General features: G+C 33.8%; 2 protein-coding genes across 7 annotated transcripts; both read right to left on the minus strand.

Moving 5' to 3' along the window:
• Nucleotides 80-10401, minus strand: LOC109358474 (polyadenylate-binding protein-interacting protein 4-like). Of its 5 annotated transcripts, none has more exons than XM_019602721.1 (15): nucleotides 10122-10401; nucleotides 6850-7000; nucleotides 6599-6754; nucleotides 5959-6095; nucleotides 5522-5712; nucleotides 4669-4846; nucleotides 4327-4563; nucleotides 3022-3119; nucleotides 2841-2907; nucleotides 2694-2727; nucleotides 2168-2472; nucleotides 1896-2033; nucleotides 1012-1107; nucleotides 872-925; nucleotides 80-357 (listed from the first exon to the last, which is right to left on the minus strand). In XM_019602721.1, exons 2-15 carry the CDS (start codon nucleotides 6983-6985, stop codon nucleotides 328-330), a joined length of 1857 nt encoding a protein of 618 aa, XP_019458266.1. In that variant the 5' UTR covers nucleotides 6986-7000; nucleotides 10122-10401; the 3' UTR covers nucleotides 80-327. The 5 variants fall into 5 exon arrangements, with proteins under 5 accessions (XP_019458266.1, XP_019458265.1, XP_019458262.1 ...); XM_019602720.1 differs by having other exon boundaries at nucleotides 2844-2907; nucleotides 6599-6760; nucleotides 10122-10400; XM_019602717.1 differs by having other exon boundaries at nucleotides 6599-6760; nucleotides 10122-10399.
• On the minus strand, nucleotides 11411-17653 carry LOC109358475 (GTPase-activating protein GYP1-like). 2 transcript variants are annotated; one of them, XM_019602722.1, is made up of 10 exons: nucleotides 17378-17648; nucleotides 16046-16193; nucleotides 15743-15926; nucleotides 15053-15123; nucleotides 14351-14488; nucleotides 14176-14267; nucleotides 13177-13448; nucleotides 12898-12983; nucleotides 12611-12712; nucleotides 11411-11775 (listed from the first exon to the last, which is right to left on the minus strand). In XM_019602722.1, the coding sequence occupies exons 1-10, from the start codon at nucleotides 17491-17493 to the stop codon at nucleotides 11614-11616; spliced, it is 1371 nt and encodes a 456-aa protein (XP_019458267.1). In that variant the 5' UTR covers nucleotides 17494-17648; the 3' UTR covers nucleotides 11411-11613. The 2 variants fall into 2 exon arrangements, with proteins under 2 accessions (XP_019458267.1, XP_019458268.1); XM_019602723.1 differs by lacking the exon at nucleotides 11411-11775 and having other exon boundaries at nucleotides 12606-12712; nucleotides 12898-13005; nucleotides 17378-17653.

A 19278-nucleotide genomic window follows, 5' to 3' on the forward strand; every position in this document is an offset into this window, starting at 1 on the left:
ATTTCACCCTTGCATGGCATTAGTACCGAATAACCCACTTAGCCAACACTCATCAAAAGATGCCCGATTCTAATGCAAGTAAATGTCTTAACTCCATGTTTTTTATAATATCAAAGCCATGTATGAAATGTACCCACAATTAAAACTGATATGGCAGCAACCTAATGGATGCAGGCATATCTTTAGGGTCAGAGGAATGTGTAGTAAGTAAATGTAGCATAATATTACACAACCAAAACCTGAGAAACACTACAAGGTCATAAAAAAGCATAGAGAAATCTTCACATAAGGGGTGGACTTGCCAATAATGCACAGCCAGCCAAGTCATCAATAATCACGTCCCTTGTACTGCATTTCCTGTAAATTTGAGAACATTGATTGCTAAGATTTTTCAGAGTGCAGTTCAGATTATTTGACAAGCTGAGTAATAAGATAATCTGAATGCTCAAAAGTAAAGCTTTAAAAATTATGCTTATTTTTGTCCAAGAAACAAATAGAATTATTATGACTACATTTTTGCTAAGCACCTTCAAGCTTCAACAGGGGAATTATGCTTATTTGGACGTCCAAATAACTCTAAATGAAGAAACTCATGTTTTACCATGGTTAATAGGAAGAATGTTCAACATGCTTGATACAACAAGATGGAGCATAAGCATGTAGTTATTTAGGAAGCTAATTTTATCAATCATCTCCCCACAATGCTAACAACAGCAGAGGTTAGATATAGAATTACAGTGTATACATATGTTCTCTAACCAGAGAAGATGAAATGGATAAAGAATAAAGATAATATGTAAAAGGAAATATAAACAATTTTTAACAAACTACCAAAAATAAAAAGAAATCATGAGTAAAAGTGAGTCCTTACAGGTAGGTAGCCTGGCATGTATACACCTTGCCTAGGACCAAGAAGCTGTCCATACTGCAATCAGACAACAAGCAGTTACCGTAAAGCACCAAAATTCATGTAACAGTCACCAGTGAGATACTACAATTTTATGTCCCGACCTGTGGCCCATTTGGATGAATATATGCTTGAGATTGCATTTGTGCAACCTGCGGATTGTATATGATAGGTTGAGGCCCAGCAAAAGTAGGTCCCATCTGCAATACATAAGCAACACAATCAAGTCTGTAAACAATTAAAGCCCCCTATCAGAATAATGACGTATTTCCGTATTTATATAATTAAATTAGCTATCAGGAATTTACAATGGTGACGCCTGATCCATAGAGTCAACCTCACTTAAGTGGAAAAAGGCTTTGGTAGTTGTCATTGTCATAATCACCACAAGATTGGACAACCACACTGATAGTTCATAACATGCACAACACACAACACATATTGTGACAGTGATTGTGGAGTGACTAGGTCAATTTCACACTTAATCATAATGCTTTTATCTAATGGTGCAAGTCAAATTTCTTAGTAAGTCTTGGGGAAGTATTCTACCCAATAACTAATAAATCCTACAAAATATACTCAATAGATGCTCTAAATGACCTCCCAAAAAGACTACACACCTAAAAGTGGAAGAAGCAATTGAACTTACTACCATATTTCACCCTCTCAATTCCAGTTCTGGTCCCCAAAGTGGAACAGCGGATACACAGTAAGTTAAAGCAATCATCATAAACCAGAAATAAGCAGCAACATAAAATAGAAATCAGCTAATTTTTGAAACACAGGTTGATGGAAAACCAAACATATACTTTGGAGTTAACTAAAAATCTAGTATGATAACAAATTCATAGCTGCCTCTCATGTATGGAATTTGTTCCCAAACGAAAACCCAATACAGGAACCAGGGTAAAGATAAAACTGAAAAATGTACTATAATACATATTTCTCTCACTGGAGATTAAAGAATATCTAAACATGGAATACTTACTCCAACACCCATGGGCATGCCTGGCACATTTTGTACAGTAGTTGGAAAATAGAAGGAAGCATCAGATGCAGGGGAGGGAGGCCGAATAGGTGCTTGAGATGGAATAAAACTCTTCGCATTAGGGTTGAGCTTGAATTCCTTAAAACATGAAAGGGCAAAACAAAAAAGAGGAAGGCCAGAAACACATCAGTAAACAAAAGACCAAAATTAAGTGAAATATTCCATTTTATATTTATAAAAAAGAAGAAAAAAATAGCCCTGAACTTTCACACCTTTGCATTGGGATTGAGAGATGATTTCTCAGAAGACAATGAACCTATTGATGAACTTGGAGATAAACCACCAGGACGAGACGATACTGCCACACCTACCCCAGAATCTGAACGGGAATACGTCCCATGGGAATTTACAGATTTTGCTTTCCCAGATGCTGAACCCTCAGTCAACTCACCAGGTGATCCTGTCTTCTCACGAGTCTTAGATAAAGTAAGTGGTGAAGGGGCATATGAGGTGGCATTAGGAGATAATACCCCTTTATCAGAGAAATCTTTCTTTAAGTAGAGTGATGCCTTTGAATCTGCAAAAAATTGGTAAGATCAGAGGAATACGTGGATTAAAATACCAGCTTATACAATAAGTTTTGAACTTAAGTGAGAGCTTTCAGAAGTACTATTGAGTACTAACTGAATGCAATAATCACTTATATGAGAATCGTTTAGTTTTATTTGCATCATTTCAGCCACAAAAATTTAGATCACAGCTCAATCTGCAGAAAGCTTAGGAAATTTTTTCACAAACCCTCAGATTTTGACAGTTGAACATCTTCAGCTTGCTGCATCATTTAAAGAAAATAAAAATGAGATTTGAGTGTTAGAACCAATAGCAAGCAGGTGAGTTATTTTTGTATACACAAACTTCAGTAATAATGCTGAAACTTCAACTCACTATCTTATTTTCTTCTTTTGTGTTACCATTGCCTCCATGTAGATCACTAACCAAGTTCTCCTGAATCCTGTAAGGTTGTTTGACAAAGAGAATTCATAACATAAGTGATATTCATGCTATTATGTTCAGAATCTCATGGAAACAAGTAACTATACACAGAAGACAAAAAGACAACAAATACCTCCTTTCTCCATCCAAAAATAACTGCTTAGCATGATCAAAAGAACCAGAACGGATTAAATCTACACCAGTACTTGACTGAAAGAAATGTGGGTGATCCTGCACACACAATCGACATTAAGTATTACTCTGAACTTATGAAGTAAAATAATCTGCAAGATGAGAAGAAAGCATGTCAAATGAAAAGAGGGGAGGGGGAGGCAAAAGTTTAGAAAAAGGAACTTTTGATACAAACATTCTTCTGGACAAGGCAATCTACGATTTAGTATTTTCTAAGGATACTTTGTTAATCTAGTAGTGTTAAAGTTTACTAATCATAAGTATGGTTTTATATCACTCAAAAATTGAAGTTTCATGAAAAATTCCCCAAGGTCGAAACACTGATACACAAAGCATTATATACAGCACCACTGCATCAGTAATCTTGTAACACCATTAATTCCAGAAATGCAAGCATGTCATTATTCCCAATAATAACCATGGTTTTCAAACCCAGATGGCTGGACCAGATTAACTTAAACCGGCCCAGCCATACCCATAGAATTAAGAACCAATTTCAGACGGACCATGGTTTGGGTGGTTGAGCCAGTCCAGTTTTATTGACAATGTAGTCTCAGGCTCTCAGCCACCATGTCAGTTTTACTATTACAGTATTACAATGGTCATATATTATTATTAGTTATATTTCATTTCATTCCTGCACAAGTTAAATAAAAATGGAGTTTTATACACATGAGCATGCTTATCTACCAAGATTTTGTAATTTATTGCTTTATTCTTTAAGATTCTTAATATTGTACAATTCTTTTATCATTTTATCGTTATTTATAATATGTTGATTTCCTTAATAAATGAAATTATTATTTATTTTCATATGGTTCAATGATTTTACTTTTAAACTCAACATATGTATGCTACACTTTTAATAAACTATATATATTTACCAAATTTATGTGTAGCTACAAAAACCTGGTTGGACCTTAAAACAATGCAACTCTCCTTTTCCAGGTCCAGCTTTGGAAAATCACTAATTAACAAACACTGACTAATTGACTAATAATAATTAGCAATTAAGAACAACAACATACAAGCAGAGCATGTGGGACAAACCGGTGCTTTTATGTCACCAAAGTATTCCAATTGCAAGTAAATCTAAAGAAATTATTTGCTAAAATCAGGAATATATAAATATAATATGGTAGAGCTCAATCACAAGAAGGACAAGCCAGTGTCATGTAATGTGACAAATGATTAAGAATTATGAAATGCCACACTTTTAGTTATTAATAATGGAATGAGGAGATACCACAGAGGAGGAATTTCCCACTGTTCGAGCTCCATCATTGCCTCTTCTGCTATCTATTTCACCAGGCCTCTTAATGGCCGAACCAAATATACCACCAAAGGTATCAGAATTGTGTGAATCGAACATGTCCTCATTTTCATCATATCCACTATCATCAACACCTTTACCCCTATAGACTGAAGAGAACATAGTTTCTTCATCAATATCAAGGTTCTCATTTACATGAAGGCCTCTTTCCTGTTGATGAAAATCATAGTTTGAGGTATCAAATAGACAAAAGTGCATAAGTTAACAAGGAGCGAAGAAAAATAAGAACAAGAAAAGTATTGAATCCAAACAAACCACTGCAAGATGAAGATCTTGGGTGTCCTCGCCCTCAATCTCTCTAGCTATTTTTAAAGCTTGCCTTTCCAGTTCTCTTGTCTGAGGACCTCTTTCAAGCTTTGTTGTGTAGAGATCCTCATTGAATGTGCTTTTTACACCAAACAATGTCTCATTTGTTTCAAACTGATCCCACCCCCTTAAAAAATAATAAATAAATTTCAACATAAACAAAATGGAGGAGCTATGCAGAAATTAGAATATGGAAAAAGAAAGAGAAAATCTTAATGTAAAATAGTGATAGTATCATAGCAACAATCTCATACACATTAACTGCAATCGCTAATTGAAACCTTGTTTAACTCCATTTTAGCATATTCAAACAAACAACTTTCATTGTACATCTCTATTTTATCTCTTCACTCTTAACAGCCGCCAACAAGAAATATGACTACCAAAAGTCATCTACATGAACATGTAACACATGCTTGAAAATTAAATGACACGGGTTCATTGGGATGGGGGGAGGACAAAAAATAATTATAGATAATAGTACATAATCACAGAATCCAGTTTCTTTGTTGTTGTTTTTCTTTCCAAACAGCCAATTTGCAGTGCTAATTATAAAAGACGAGAGATATCTTAAAACATAGAAACAGATAACGATATCACTCTGAAATCTACCACTTACAGCTGGAGTGCTGGACTCTGATTTCTAAGAAACTCCCTATTATTATAGACTAATGCAAAAGCTAAATACTAGTTTCTAGGCTAGGCAACTAATAAGCATGCATGTCATTGTCAAAGTTTCAAGGAATGAGATAATTCTGCTGTACATAAATTTTACTCTTATTAAAATAATAAGTCAAAAAACCTGTTCCAATGGCCATCAAAGATATTTTCCAGTTCCGGAAATTGAGGATCATCTTCATCAGGTACCCAGGGTTTTAATTCTCTTCCTAGGTCAACATGACGGGACTGAGATATAAATGAATCAACCATGATTTCCTGATGCATATCATGGTGCGATTCACTAGCTAGGTCATCCCTAGTAACAGCGACACCCTGCCATGATTGACACCAAAAATATCATCAGCAAACAAGTTGGTGATGTGTCAAAAGCAACTTCACCAGCCCATCCAATCCTAGACTATGGCTTTTCCATTTCAATGATTGCTACACAACATCCTAGTAAAAACTAAAGATTACGGATTTTGCATGGAGTAAATACCACTACCCTCCAAGCACATTGCAATATGAAAACACTAGATAAGTAGCAAACCTTTGCCGACCAAAAAAAAAGTAGCAAACCTTTGCTATGACTTGTACAAGTTCCACAGCAGGTATAATTAAAATCTTCGAAGGAGCCTTGCCGATAAATTCTACGCCAGACTTCTGCCCTCGCAAAGAACCATCCTTGACTAAGTGGGCCATTTTCAAAATGATTCCTAGAAGAGTGGCAATGATGATGTAAGAAATAAGCAAAGAAGACAAGTTCTCTATGGCCTAAAAAAATATTAATGAAAACAGGAATAAATTTAATCAGTGACATAGAACAACCCTAATAAAATCCAAATAAAACAAAAACTCCTAAAAAAACTTAAAATAAGATAAACCCTCGAATTATAATGAATTCGAGACAAATTAAAAAATGGCAGGCCAGTGCCAAGGATCCCACCTAGTAACGTTTGGGAGGATAGATATACACAGTCTTACTCTCGCAAGCGAAGATGTTGTTTCCAAAATTTGAAACCATGACCTCTAGGCCACAAGCCAAGCAGCCTTACTGTTGCGCCAAGGCTTACCCATTAATAAGAAAGAAACGATTCCTAGAAAATATAATTATTCTAAATAATATTCTTATCCATTCTGTATCAGTTAGCTGTTCAATCATCCAAAATGTAATTGTTAATATCATCAAAATCAATAATAAGTATAAAACACAACATACCAAAATCTTTGTCAGCATTTGTTGCATGAAATATTCCTGAGTATACAGATCCATTTTTCACCTGGACCTCCACTAGGTGCCCAATAAGACATGTTGCTATATATATTAGTCGATCATGTGAAGGACTCTCATAACTACCACCTTTACTGCCAGTAACCGCACCTATAAAAACACCTATCAGCAAAGAGCCAAAGAGAACACAAGCAACCATGCGTCAGAGAAATAATAAAATATTGAGCTCAGAATTTCACCTGTACTGGCCAATCTGCTGGCATTTAATTTTCCAGATGGGATCTTATTCTCTGATTTCATCACCCCATCTCTTTCAGATTTTCTACGGCCATATCCATTGGACGATTTAAGCTGTCCAGCTTGTTGCAAATTCATCCTCACTTACAGCCCCTGCCACACTAATCTAGAATACTTAGAAAATCAAGCTACAGGGTACATTCTACAAAAGATGGCAAAAGAAAGAATAAATATAAGTTGATAAAAATAATTCCCAAATTTTAATTAAGATTACAACATAGTTTTAAAATACCAATCAGTGATTGACTCAGACAAGGTTCTGGGTCAATGGATCACCAGTACAACTAGTGGGTCATTAAACAACAAAAATTTAAAATAATATAAACATCTAATATTAATAAAGCTTTATAAACAATTGAGAGTTAGTATATCAAATTTATATTTTCTTATTTTTTTATTGTCATGATGTGGGGGGCTTTTGGCACAATACCAAATCTCTAATTCAGATTCGAAGACCATTCATAAATGATAAAGCACACCTCCAGTCCTTGCAAGCTTTTCTAAGGCATCTAGCATGAGCCCATCATAAAAATGGATACTTTGAGTAGTAAAAAATACATACATACATACATACACACACATATATAACTATTATAATAATAATAATAAATGCATTACTTAAAATAGTGATGTGGGATTAATAGTGTCTAAAACAAATAATATGACTACAAAGAGCCACTAACCAAAAAGCTTAGAGCCAATAATAAGGATATAGGCTGTAAACCATTTAATGCTAGCAAAGAATGAAGAAAAAGTATGAACCATAAACAATTTAAAGTGCAATGAATGTCAAGTCTAGAAACTGCCGAGATATACAGCAAAAGCAAACAAAAAAGGAAGAAAGTCAAAAGACTGTACCGAAACAAAAACGACAAAAAATAAAAGTTGGCGGTGTTGCATTGAAACAAAGGAAGCTATTCGAAACAAATGAAAGGGAGCTAGTTGGCTGGAAAGCTAGTGGATTAACCCAAAAAATGAGCGGGTTTAGCTGGAAAGGGGTGGTTTTGCTCAAAAAGCGGTGAGCTTGCCAGAAAGCACATGGGCTACTGAGATTCCTCCAGAAAACAGGTGGGGTACATAACAGAGAAGTGCCAAATAGAAGTAGTAGCTGCTCATCTCGCTATTCAGGATGAGATATTGCACTTGGAAACCAGCTGAGACATTACTGGCTTCTGGTAGTGTAGAGGCCCACCCTGCCACAGTTGTTCCACTATTGACTAATCTGCCCATTTGTATGATTGGCTACATCAAAGCCTCTCTTTGTGTGGATAAAATGATTATGAATAATAATTGTACATTCTTATAGTGTTCGCTATGGTAAATCTTATCTACAGTTCCTTAAACAGAAAGAAGTCCTTCTCTCGGGTATACCTTTCAATTTTTTTCCAATAAAGCTAAATTTCCACGATTTTGATAAGAATACATGAAAATTCTTTTCCATACCGGAAGTAAGATAAAATGCAAAATTTCCAAAAGAATAGATGTAATAATCAATATACACGGGCCTATTTTAAATCATAATAATAAATTTCAGGTATTACAAATAAATTATGTTTCACTGAATTTATGCACAACTAAAGTAATGCACACATACTATTAGTTTTCAGGGGTAACTTAATCAAAGATAAGACAAGGATAATTCTATATTAATTTCTTGGGCATTAGACTTTCCTTCTCTTCTTTTTTTAAACTAAATAATGCTATATAATAATATCGCAGGGAAGATATACAAATCAAAGTACTAACATTAAATGAATCTATGAATGTAAAATCCCAACAATAAAAAATAAACATGTTAACTTTCAAGTCAAAATGTAGCGATTACCATTTATCTCATTGCTATAATGCCTACTACATCCTTTAATATGTTATATTCAGAAATTTTTAAGCTATGCATGGGTCTGTTTTTAACTTTCAGTGACAATAAATCATAAGTTATGCTAATGAGCCCCATCAAAATTAAGATAAAACCTATCCGTACAAGAAAACAATAAATGGAAAATTTGTGAGGAGAAAAATACAAAAAAACTTAGAATATCAATGATGTTCATCAATCAAAATTCATAGTGCTAAGTGCTTCAAATTCTTAAAAAATCAGCTGCAATTGTAAATGCCATTTTTATAAGCTATTTTGTGATGCTTACAAGATACGTTAAAATAAATGAACAAATGGATCAAAATATATTTACATACTGCGAAGATTGAAAATTGTGAAAAGATAAAGAAAATAGAAAGAATGAATCTTGAAACTGAATATACCTCAGGCTTTTTATTGAAAAAACTCAATTTTACAATGAATTAGCTTGTCCCTTTAAATAAAGGGAAAGCAAAACAGAATGTAATAAACTAGTAACTACATAAGGTAGTTACTGATCGTAACAACCTAACAACCAATTTTGCATGTGATAAATTGACATATTTTGCGTGTGACAAATATGCCAATTTACTCAGCAGAAAAAGGAATAACAATAACTAACTCTTAATCTCTAATAAAAATAAAACAGTCTAACTCAGCTCAGCAAAAACTCAAGGTTGAAGGGGAAACGTACTCTTGATACTGGTAATTGTAACTTTGTCGTTTCCAAATGGTATTTAGTGGCGCTTACGTCAATATGTATGTATTAAAATGGAGAAATAAATGTCCTGCGATAAGATGGTATAGTGTAAAAGTAAAGAGTAAACAACGAGCAGGCCTTGCTCATGGGAAACTCAAGGTTTAAGGGGAAACTACCCTGTTACCCATTCTAACCACTGCCCCTTCGCCCATTCTAACCATGGAAAGATACTTATGGGAAGAGGTTCTGTTTCAGTTCCAGTTCCCCAACCTATTTACGTTAGGTACGCAACCTACATTGCCACATTATTTGCAGCTTCTATCGCTTGCAGGACTGCAACATTTATTAAAACTTTCAATTATTTCAAACCCTAGAAGACACTTATTAGTGAGATTGAACAAATTCATGACCAAAGCTTCTCTATGTGCACATATTCGAATGTTATTTAATTATTTCCTATGGTAAACCTTATTTACAGTTCCTTAAATCAAAACAAAAAAATTCATCTTTAAGGTCCTATTTCAAAAAACCATGCCCCCTTCTAAGGTGAAAACTCGAACTTGCACATGAATACCAATAGGATCAATAAATTACATAAAATTCATGATAGTAAAGCAAGACAAAGCAATGAGAAACGAATAGAAAGATAAATAGCGTACCTGTATGAGCTCGACCACAATCTAATTGATCGATTTCAGTGGAGGTTGAAGATGGAAGCGTTTGTAGGTGAGTTAGGGATTGTGTGGTGATTGAAAGGGGTTGCTTCGTATGGAAGATGATGGTGGCGGAGAATGCGACGGGGACAGGAATTGAAGCGGCGGAGAAGGGTGGCGAGATTGGTTTCCCTCGGTGTGATCGAGAGAGAGAGAGAGAGAGAGAGGGTTTTGAGATTTTGAAGGAAGGTGCAAAAGCAATGAACGAGAAAGAGAAAAAAGCGTTTTGAAGCAAAAGAAAATATACAAACACCAATCAACAAATTAAGAAATTATCTACTGTGATTAGGTCTATACTATCCTACCTAATCTCTTCTTCATTTTCTAATATCATCTATAATTTGTTTAGGTTATATATTTTTTGTTTGAAGAGTCACTGATAATTAAATATAAATCATATAATTATATCATTTATTGTTCCTATTTAATCATTTAATTTATTTTAATAAAAATTAATATTAAATAATATATTGATTGTGTAATTTTTTTACATTTTCCATAAATATTTAAGTCATATTTTATTAGATTAGATTCATTCACTTGATAAGAGTGGCTGATGATAATGAAATTGTATTTCTCAATGTTCATGAAGCCAATCATGAGGTTTAGCCATCTTTTTTTTTGTTATAAAAGCAAAATTACATTTAACTCCATTTGAGGAATGTATAATTCACTTCATGATATTTGAAGAAAACATATTTCACCCCCTCAGAAAAAAAACATGTCTGCATATGATCATGGAACATGTTTGCATATAAAAAAATTGAAGCCAATTTTTTACTTTCAATCTAACATCAACATTTTGCTAAGGTGAAACATCCTTAAACAAAATGCCATTTTTTGAGCTTTCGAATTAACTATTAAAATGGCAGGGCACTAAGGTAAAACGGTAAGGTTGTTGCGAAATCACTCATTGTACTAAAGTAATTAAAATCAATAATAAGAAAATACACAAATTTGATATCCATTGCAATTTGGTTAAGTTAAAGAGGCACACATGTAGAGAGATATAAGATGCCCAAATTATTTGATGATTGAATGAAGAGGTGAGTTCTGAAAGGGAATGGTGGTATGGCATAGTGATTGGTAGCACTTTTGGTGTGGATAACCAAAGGTTGGGTCCTTCAACAAACTCAAGAAATCCTCTACATAGATCACAGCTTAAATTATTCAAATGAGAATTTAAGGGATATGCTATGCAACTTAAATGATTCTATTGTGATTCTTGAAAAGAATAATACAACAAAAATAAGCTCTTTTCTCTGTCATTAATATCTCTCCTTTACAAGCTATTACAAGGCAGGATACAAGTAAAAATCTGTTCATCTATTAGAAAAAGCACCATTTACTAAAAGGGGAGATAAAACAGAAAATGGAATAATTTTTTTGATCAACCAGAGAACAAAATAGTTAAATATAGAAGACCATGATTGCTTCCTCAGGTAGATAGATGGCTAGGAGAACTGTTGAACATGGTGTGCCACATAAATGCGCGTGAAAGCACCATCTCAAGCTCCTGGTCAGTCCAATTCTCAGTTGGAAGGTGTTGAAGGAACATTACCAATTCTTGGAAATCAAGCTTTAGGATCTCATCAGACCACTGAGAAAACAATGGTACAAAATAAGCACTTATCGACCGTACTATCATTCCTAAAACTAAACATGTAAATAATCCAAAGAAACCATACACATGTAGATGGCTATAGAAAATCAGGGAATAGTCTTCTAGCATAGCTAGAATGTTAGAAATGCATTCGGCAGAAAATTATTTTAATGCACATTGAATAGCATCCACCTAGATCCGAGCAGTAACAATAAGGACATATAAAAACGTAAAAGAAAAGGCAAGGTGGTGCACAGAAATATGCTCTAAGTTTGTATAACATGGCGTCCTAAATGGAACCAATGTTTTGATTGATAATGGACAGCAATATTTTAGCATTGCATGCAACCCACCAAAATGGTACAATAAGAATCTAGCACAGAGCTTCTAAACCTTAATCATCAATAAACTGTCATGCAATGGTATAAAGATTATAAGGAACTTCAGAACTAGCAATAGCATGTCAGGTTTTGGCACTAGGTTGTTGGGAAAGCACAAAAAGCTTCAGCACAAACTACGTAGTATACAATAAAGCAGAACTACGTGTTCAGGCATCAGTAGTAACTGTCATAATGCATTGCTAAGTACCAAAACTAATTTGATTTGAGCAATGGCAATGTCATGATATTACAGAATGATATCTCTCTAGAAAGGCAATTGTGCAACGATATAAAGTGGTGCAAAAGACAAGTTTCATTTCTGAAATATATCAGAGGGGGAATGAGCATTAACAAATTTACCGAAATATACTTTTCCCCTTCATCTTGGGTACAACATGAAATTTAATTGAAGTAGATTATACTAGTAAAAAGGCCAAAGCATGCTGGCTCACCGTTAGAAGAAAACTGGCAAATATATACACAAGGAAGTCCGGTAAGGCATCCCCTTCAGCTAGATATGTGTCCCAAAGGCGTTGGACGAGATTGAAGGGTATCTAATTACATAAATCAGACATCAGATTAAACATAAAATCATACTTTGTTGCAGTCCATTATTGTCCCCATCAAAATTAAAAAGCTTGATATTCAGTTACTTTATTAATAATATATGAAGTTCTTCTAGAGAAAACAAAACTATCAAACATATAAGAAAAATAAACAATAGTTTTTCAGAGCAAACCTCACGGATTAGAAGACAATTGAACCAGCGGAAAGCAAATTGAAGAAACTCCAGTCCCTGCTGCTCCATATGGGTTGAAACAGGCTCTGGTGTAGCTCAAAAGTTTCACTACGGAATATCAGATTGTATTTGGAGATATACAGAAAATAATATAGCATAAAATAAAATGAGAGAGTTTGGTAAAATTAATACAGATCCTAATCCACATGCATAAGCGAGGCATTCAGATTCAAGCAATTATACTTGATGGAAAACAACAAGCCCGAGAAGAAAGGTTACCATCGATCCTCCTGACTAGTTCCTTCAACTTAAAAACAAGTCTTTGAATTCCTGGCTGAGCAAATGTGTAATGGTCTTGCATACCATCAAGCAACTTTGACAAGCACCAATAGCAGTCAGCCTCTACATTAGAGATTTTTTCTGAAGTTAATTCAGACATTGACCAACTATCTATATCTCCTTCTAAGTGTTCTGATAGAAAAACAACTAAAAATGGTGTAACAAGATCATTTATCCCCTGAACATATCCACTTGCAGGATGCCGAATGGCCCTGGCAGAAGATCAGAAGCATTATAAAAAATAATCAGAATAACAAAAACATACATTCAGTATGAAAAAAACTAGTCAACAAAGGGTGATTGAGATGAAAGAGTGCAGCCAATCAAATTGACATATGCATGACACACTTAAGTTGGGAAACCTACATCATAAAGGTCCATTGTGGTTCTATCTTCTATCATAATTTCTTGTAGCTAAATTGCTCTAAAATGATGCAAAGAAGAAAGAAAAGAACATAATACGAGAGCAGTTCTTTTCAACATCTTCGGAAAGTATAATGAATATTGCATCATATGGTAATTCACACCACCTTGCTGATTAACACTGAAATCGTTTGTTATTTCTAGAAGGGTATCGTTGCCCTATCCATCAAGATTATATTCAGTACTATAAACTGTATCAAGGTTCGGTATGAAAATCAATGAAGTCAATCCATCACATGTACCAGTTCGCTGAAGCTTAACTGTCAAGGATAGCTAACAATAATATCTGTGCAGCAGATGTTAACCTACAGCACTAACTCCATCTACTAAATATTTCAGACTAGACAGTACAATACTCAAAAAGCAAGCAACAGTCCCACCTTCTAGAAGTTCTATAAATTTCTTCGACAAGTAACGAGCCATCGTTCCCTCATAAAATCCGTTAGCAACAAAGAACACTAGACTAAGAATAATATCTAGCCCAAAAACCAGTGCAACTGAAATAAAGTATCTAACCATGTATAAAGAATACGTTCCAGTGACTTCTGGACTTGCTGCTGCTGGAAGAATGAAACATCCGGTACAGTTCTTGGACAATCAACAGCAATCTAACAAGCATACAATGAAAACAGTTAAAAAAGAAACCACTTTAACAAAAATCCAGATATGCACATGTTATAACTGAGAATACCTGGCGAAGCATGTTAATCTCGTCATCTGAGCGTTCTGTATCAGGAATATCATAACACTGAGAAACACATTCAAGATACTCAAGGCGCTTCCTTCTCAAAACTCCCTCCTTTCTATCAGAATTAGGTGGTGCACATCCCTGTCAGCAGTTTATCTTTAAATTTCCAAGAAGAAAGAAACTATCCATAGAAAACATGGGTGGCATGAGGTTAAGTAATGTTGAGCTATTGGTTAAAAAATATTATATAAGGTAAATATTCCTCGTTTTTCTTTTCTAAGATATTCTGTATGGCTTTATTTCAAATAATTAAATAAATTCATGTACGTGTCAAGATCTCTATGAAAGAATAACCCTACACCCCACTGCAATGATTTTTTCCTTTTTAATATCGGATATCAGAATGTGAGCTTCGACACACAGTAATGTTGTGATCTTGGAGGTCACAAAACATCCTTTTTGATACTGGGGCTAAGGTTGCAACTTGCAAGCATTTACTCTCCCCAAAACTCGCTAGGTAGGAGCCTGTGCACTGAGCCATCCATTTTTTAATCACCAAAATAGAACAGGAAACCACATATCCTCGTAAGTTCTCATCTGAACTCCAAATTTTATTGTTCTCATGCTTCTTAGTTCTTATGACCGGTAGCTATCATGAAAGTATGTGCTTAAGCAAGAGAGATGGCAGAAGATGATAGATCTTACCAAGAGAAGTCTCCACACTGCAGGACGCATATAATCAGGAACACCACTCCAAGCTAACTCCCGCAACTTGTCTACAACAGATTCAAATGAATAAATAAAGGTGTGCATCATCACCAGAAAATTGATCTTTTTCATAAATTGAAAATTAAATGGATATTATTGGTGCATAACTAGTTTATAAGGTAAGCAAACATGGAAATTAGACGATTGCCAATGGAAAACACTTTGGGCCAACAATCGAGGGCATAAAAGATGCCTAAGTAGTTATTCGTTCTTTGTGGATTAAGCTTCTTGCTATATAGGAGTATATATTCACTATCAATTGCTTATGCATATAAACCAACAATCGTATGGAAGTAGAAAAAAGCTACGCATGTTGCTGTTGTCGTTTAATTATACTAGAGAATTATGTTGTGACACATGACAGTATATTATCAGTTATTGATAGGAAAACCTAGATCCCGAATGACTTAACAACTTGAAATAGCATATCTCAGTTTGTCTTGCAATTTGTTTTGAAACTTACCACCAAAAATATATAAAGGCAAAATCAATGACGTCATGAGTATGTTTGTCTGAGCAATAGCTTACATTTACAAATGATATTTCCATAATTGGGTTGTGACCATATAGGAGAAATGAGGAACAAGTTAGTGACTGACATAAATGAAAACAGAAATAAAGAAGTACCTAATATAACCATCGTCCCAGAAAGAACCTTAGTGAACTTTGTAACTCTTGCAGAATCTGTAGCTCTACCACCCATCGAAGACTTCCGGACGAATTCAGATGAGTTCTCTACCGGGGCGGTTGATATTTTTAGCTTACTCTCACTTGAAGAACCAACGGGCTTGCTTGTGCTGTGAACTTCCTCCTGTGTCAAGAATAGAAGCCTCATAAATTGCCACCTCGTAAATTGCGGCCGATCAGTCTTATAGAGATAGATGATTACAAGAGACCATTTAATTATAACATATGAAATGCTAAAATCACCTCTCCCGTCTCAGATGTGTGATCATTTGTGCCAGCATCGTTGTATGACAAGCTCCTTTGGTAAGTAGGCGAGTATAAATTCGAGCTATCTGGCAGGTCTACCCTCTGGCTCAATATTTTACCAGGAATGCTACGACCTTTAAGTAACCTTGATAAAGAATATAAATTTTAATCAATTGTATCTAACTTATATGCTTCCCATTGTAAGTGTGATAGAATACTTTGAACACTAAATCAAAAATGGAAAGAACACTAATGTGTTATTGAATGTAAATGATACTACCAGAGCCTAAGCTCCTTTGAGAGACATTCTCAGTCACACCATTCTTAGTCACACTCTCACAGTGAAATCCAACTGCCCTCACCTTACCCCCCTCTACCCTCCCGATAATGCAGGCTGGCCTAACGAACTTTGCCACCTCAGCACATTCACATGACAGAAAACATTCGCTCACCCTAGCCACCTTTCTGGAATATATTTTCCATATGCACCTACTAGGACCTAGACCTAATAGTTGGTCTCCATCTAAACCCTACATACAAACTTAAAAGGGAGAAAAATTATTGTTCAATTAATCAATCCAATAAAGGTAAGAAAAATGAAATCCTAATTCTGCTAATGCAAGATATATAAAGAGGTTTAATTTGAAGAATAACTACCCTGGCAAGCAAAGAAATTTAACCCCAAGACTGAGACTCTCAGAAATCATTTTGTTTATCATCTTCATTTTAAGCTAAACTGAAATCAAATAATGGGTGCATTGGCTCAAGCGGAACGGGGGTCGATCTCTTAAGGATGTAGTCCTATGTAAAACACCATTGGGAAGGATCCCCAGTTAGCAACCAGATCCTATGATTTGTACCCAGGAGATTAGTTTCTGGACTATTGTGTGAGAAGAACCGAAAAAAGTACAAAGTTGATAATTCCAAATGGATTAAAATCTCAGCATAATAACCCACATATTTTCCAGCACACAGTATCCAGAATTTCACAGCAATCACTATATGAGAACACTAAGGAAATGAAGCCATCCATTTTGATATCACAGATCACATCAAAATTGGAAATTGGTTACGCATTCTATTAAACAAAAAAAAACATCATAACCATGTCCTAGAATTTCACCCATCAGAAATCATGATCTTAATCTTAACAAAAAACAAACTTTTAGATGGGTTTTCCAAATCCCATGAATAAAATCATCAACAAGTAAAGATCAATGAATCGGGTAGCATAATTCTGGAGATCACGATATTTTTACTGAAATATACGAAAATTAAATAAATAAAAAGCAACAAAAGAAATGGGAAGAGGATAAGAAGTATATATACCCTTGAACATTTCTGAGGGTTTGATTGAATCGGGAATCTAGGATTCCTATGGTTCTGTCTTTGTTCTGCTTATGTTGTTGTTTTTCTTCTGATTTGTTATTATCATCTTTCTTCATGCTTGAAATGAAATCACCTTGTTCTTACAGAAGTAGTGAATAGTGATGAGTGCAAGCTTTGTGATGAATAATCATAATACCAAATTAACAACATCTATGAGCAACAACACAATTTTCCTTTTTCTTTTTTTACTAATAATGCTTATGCTTATTCTATTCATTTCTCATTCATGTTGCTATCAATATTTCATTTTCCTAGAATATTTGTTAATGCAAAATTTAATTTTTGACTCATATTATGAGAATTGTAGTTTTTAAAGAGTATTGGTATAATTCATAATTTTTTTAGTACTAATAATGGTATTTTCTCATTTTTTTTTTTGTACAAATAAGGATATTATCTCATTTGTTTGAGTAAGTAAATAATAGTTTTGGGTTTCGTAATTGTCTCTCCCAATAAGTATTGCTCCCATGAATCAAAATATTAACTTTGAAGATCTAATGAAGTCTCACACTACTGGATTAATGTTATGTAGAGTAATAAAATTCATAATAACAACCGTATGATTATGAGAACTGATATGGAAAGGAAGGGAGAAGAATAAAGGTGAGAAGACCTTCTAGAGAATAAAGGCACTTTATTTTTTTCCAATTTTTTTTTAGTAAAAAGGCGAAGAAAAAGGAGAATATGTTTAAAAAATTAAAATTAAAAATAAAAAATTTATAATAAGTTAATAGAAAATGTGAATAAGAAATTTATAGATCCAATAGCATATGCTCTTTTATATCATTAGTGTATTTGTGATATAACTTCAAACAATTTTTATTTTTCTTATATTTTTTATGTTTAGGTGTTTTGGTAATTTAAAATTCTTTTATAGCATGCCAAGAAAGAAGTTTAGGTAGTGCAGTTCATAATATAAGAGCTAACCGTTAATGAAGCTAGTTACATACTTACATTAATATTTTATGAAAGGTAAAAACCCATATTTCAACTGCTGAAATTTGATATGAACTTTATAAAATCATTCAATTTAAATTGTGAATGGTATAATTCTGAATGTCATCATGACAATGTGTAATTTATGTGACAATATAACTTGGTATTTTTTTATACCTAATTCTGATATTTAATTATATTTTAGGTGACTTAATAACTATGTTTAATTTTATGTTGACTATTTATTCTACAAATATACTTTATACATACTAGTGTGTACAGGTACTTTATGTCTGCTGGTGAATATTGTGTGATACTATATATTCAATTTTTATACATTTCATTTTTTTAATTAAAATGTATTTTTGTGTTTAGTGTTCTTTATATTATATTTTTTTTGCGTTTACGATAATGTTTAATTTAATGTGAGATATGTTATTAATTAATGTATTGGTGATAGTTGCTTAGGATTATATAGTTTTTTTGTAAAATTTAAATAATGTTAAGGGCAATATAGGAAATAAAAATTACACAATGAGAAAAGTTATTTCAAGTTTTGGCTTTATATATAGTATAGATATATAGAGTATCATAATTCATAACATAACAGTTCCCCTTGTAACAATGCATAACAACTTCTAATATATTTATATTTACTTTGGAAAGCAACAAATCACAGATAAATATTACAGTTTACATTTATTGGAAATCTGTACAAGCAGAGTTTACAGCACCACTAATTGTGATGAACAACTATCTTAATTCTTAAATTATGATAAATTTTTTAATCGATGTAATATGTTTTTATTGATACGAGATAGGATTTGAGATATTCATCCATTATTATATCGTATAGCACTCTTGCAAATTTGAATCCTTCACCAAAATCACCCATTCCTTCACCA

The sequence above is a fragment of the Lupinus angustifolius genome, chromosome LG10, assembly GCF_001865875.1.
Source record: "Lupinus angustifolius cultivar Tanjil chromosome LG10, LupAngTanjil_v1.0, whole genome shotgun sequence".
NCBI classification, from domain to species: domain Eukaryota; kingdom Viridiplantae; phylum Streptophyta; class Magnoliopsida; order Fabales; family Fabaceae; genus Lupinus; species Lupinus angustifolius.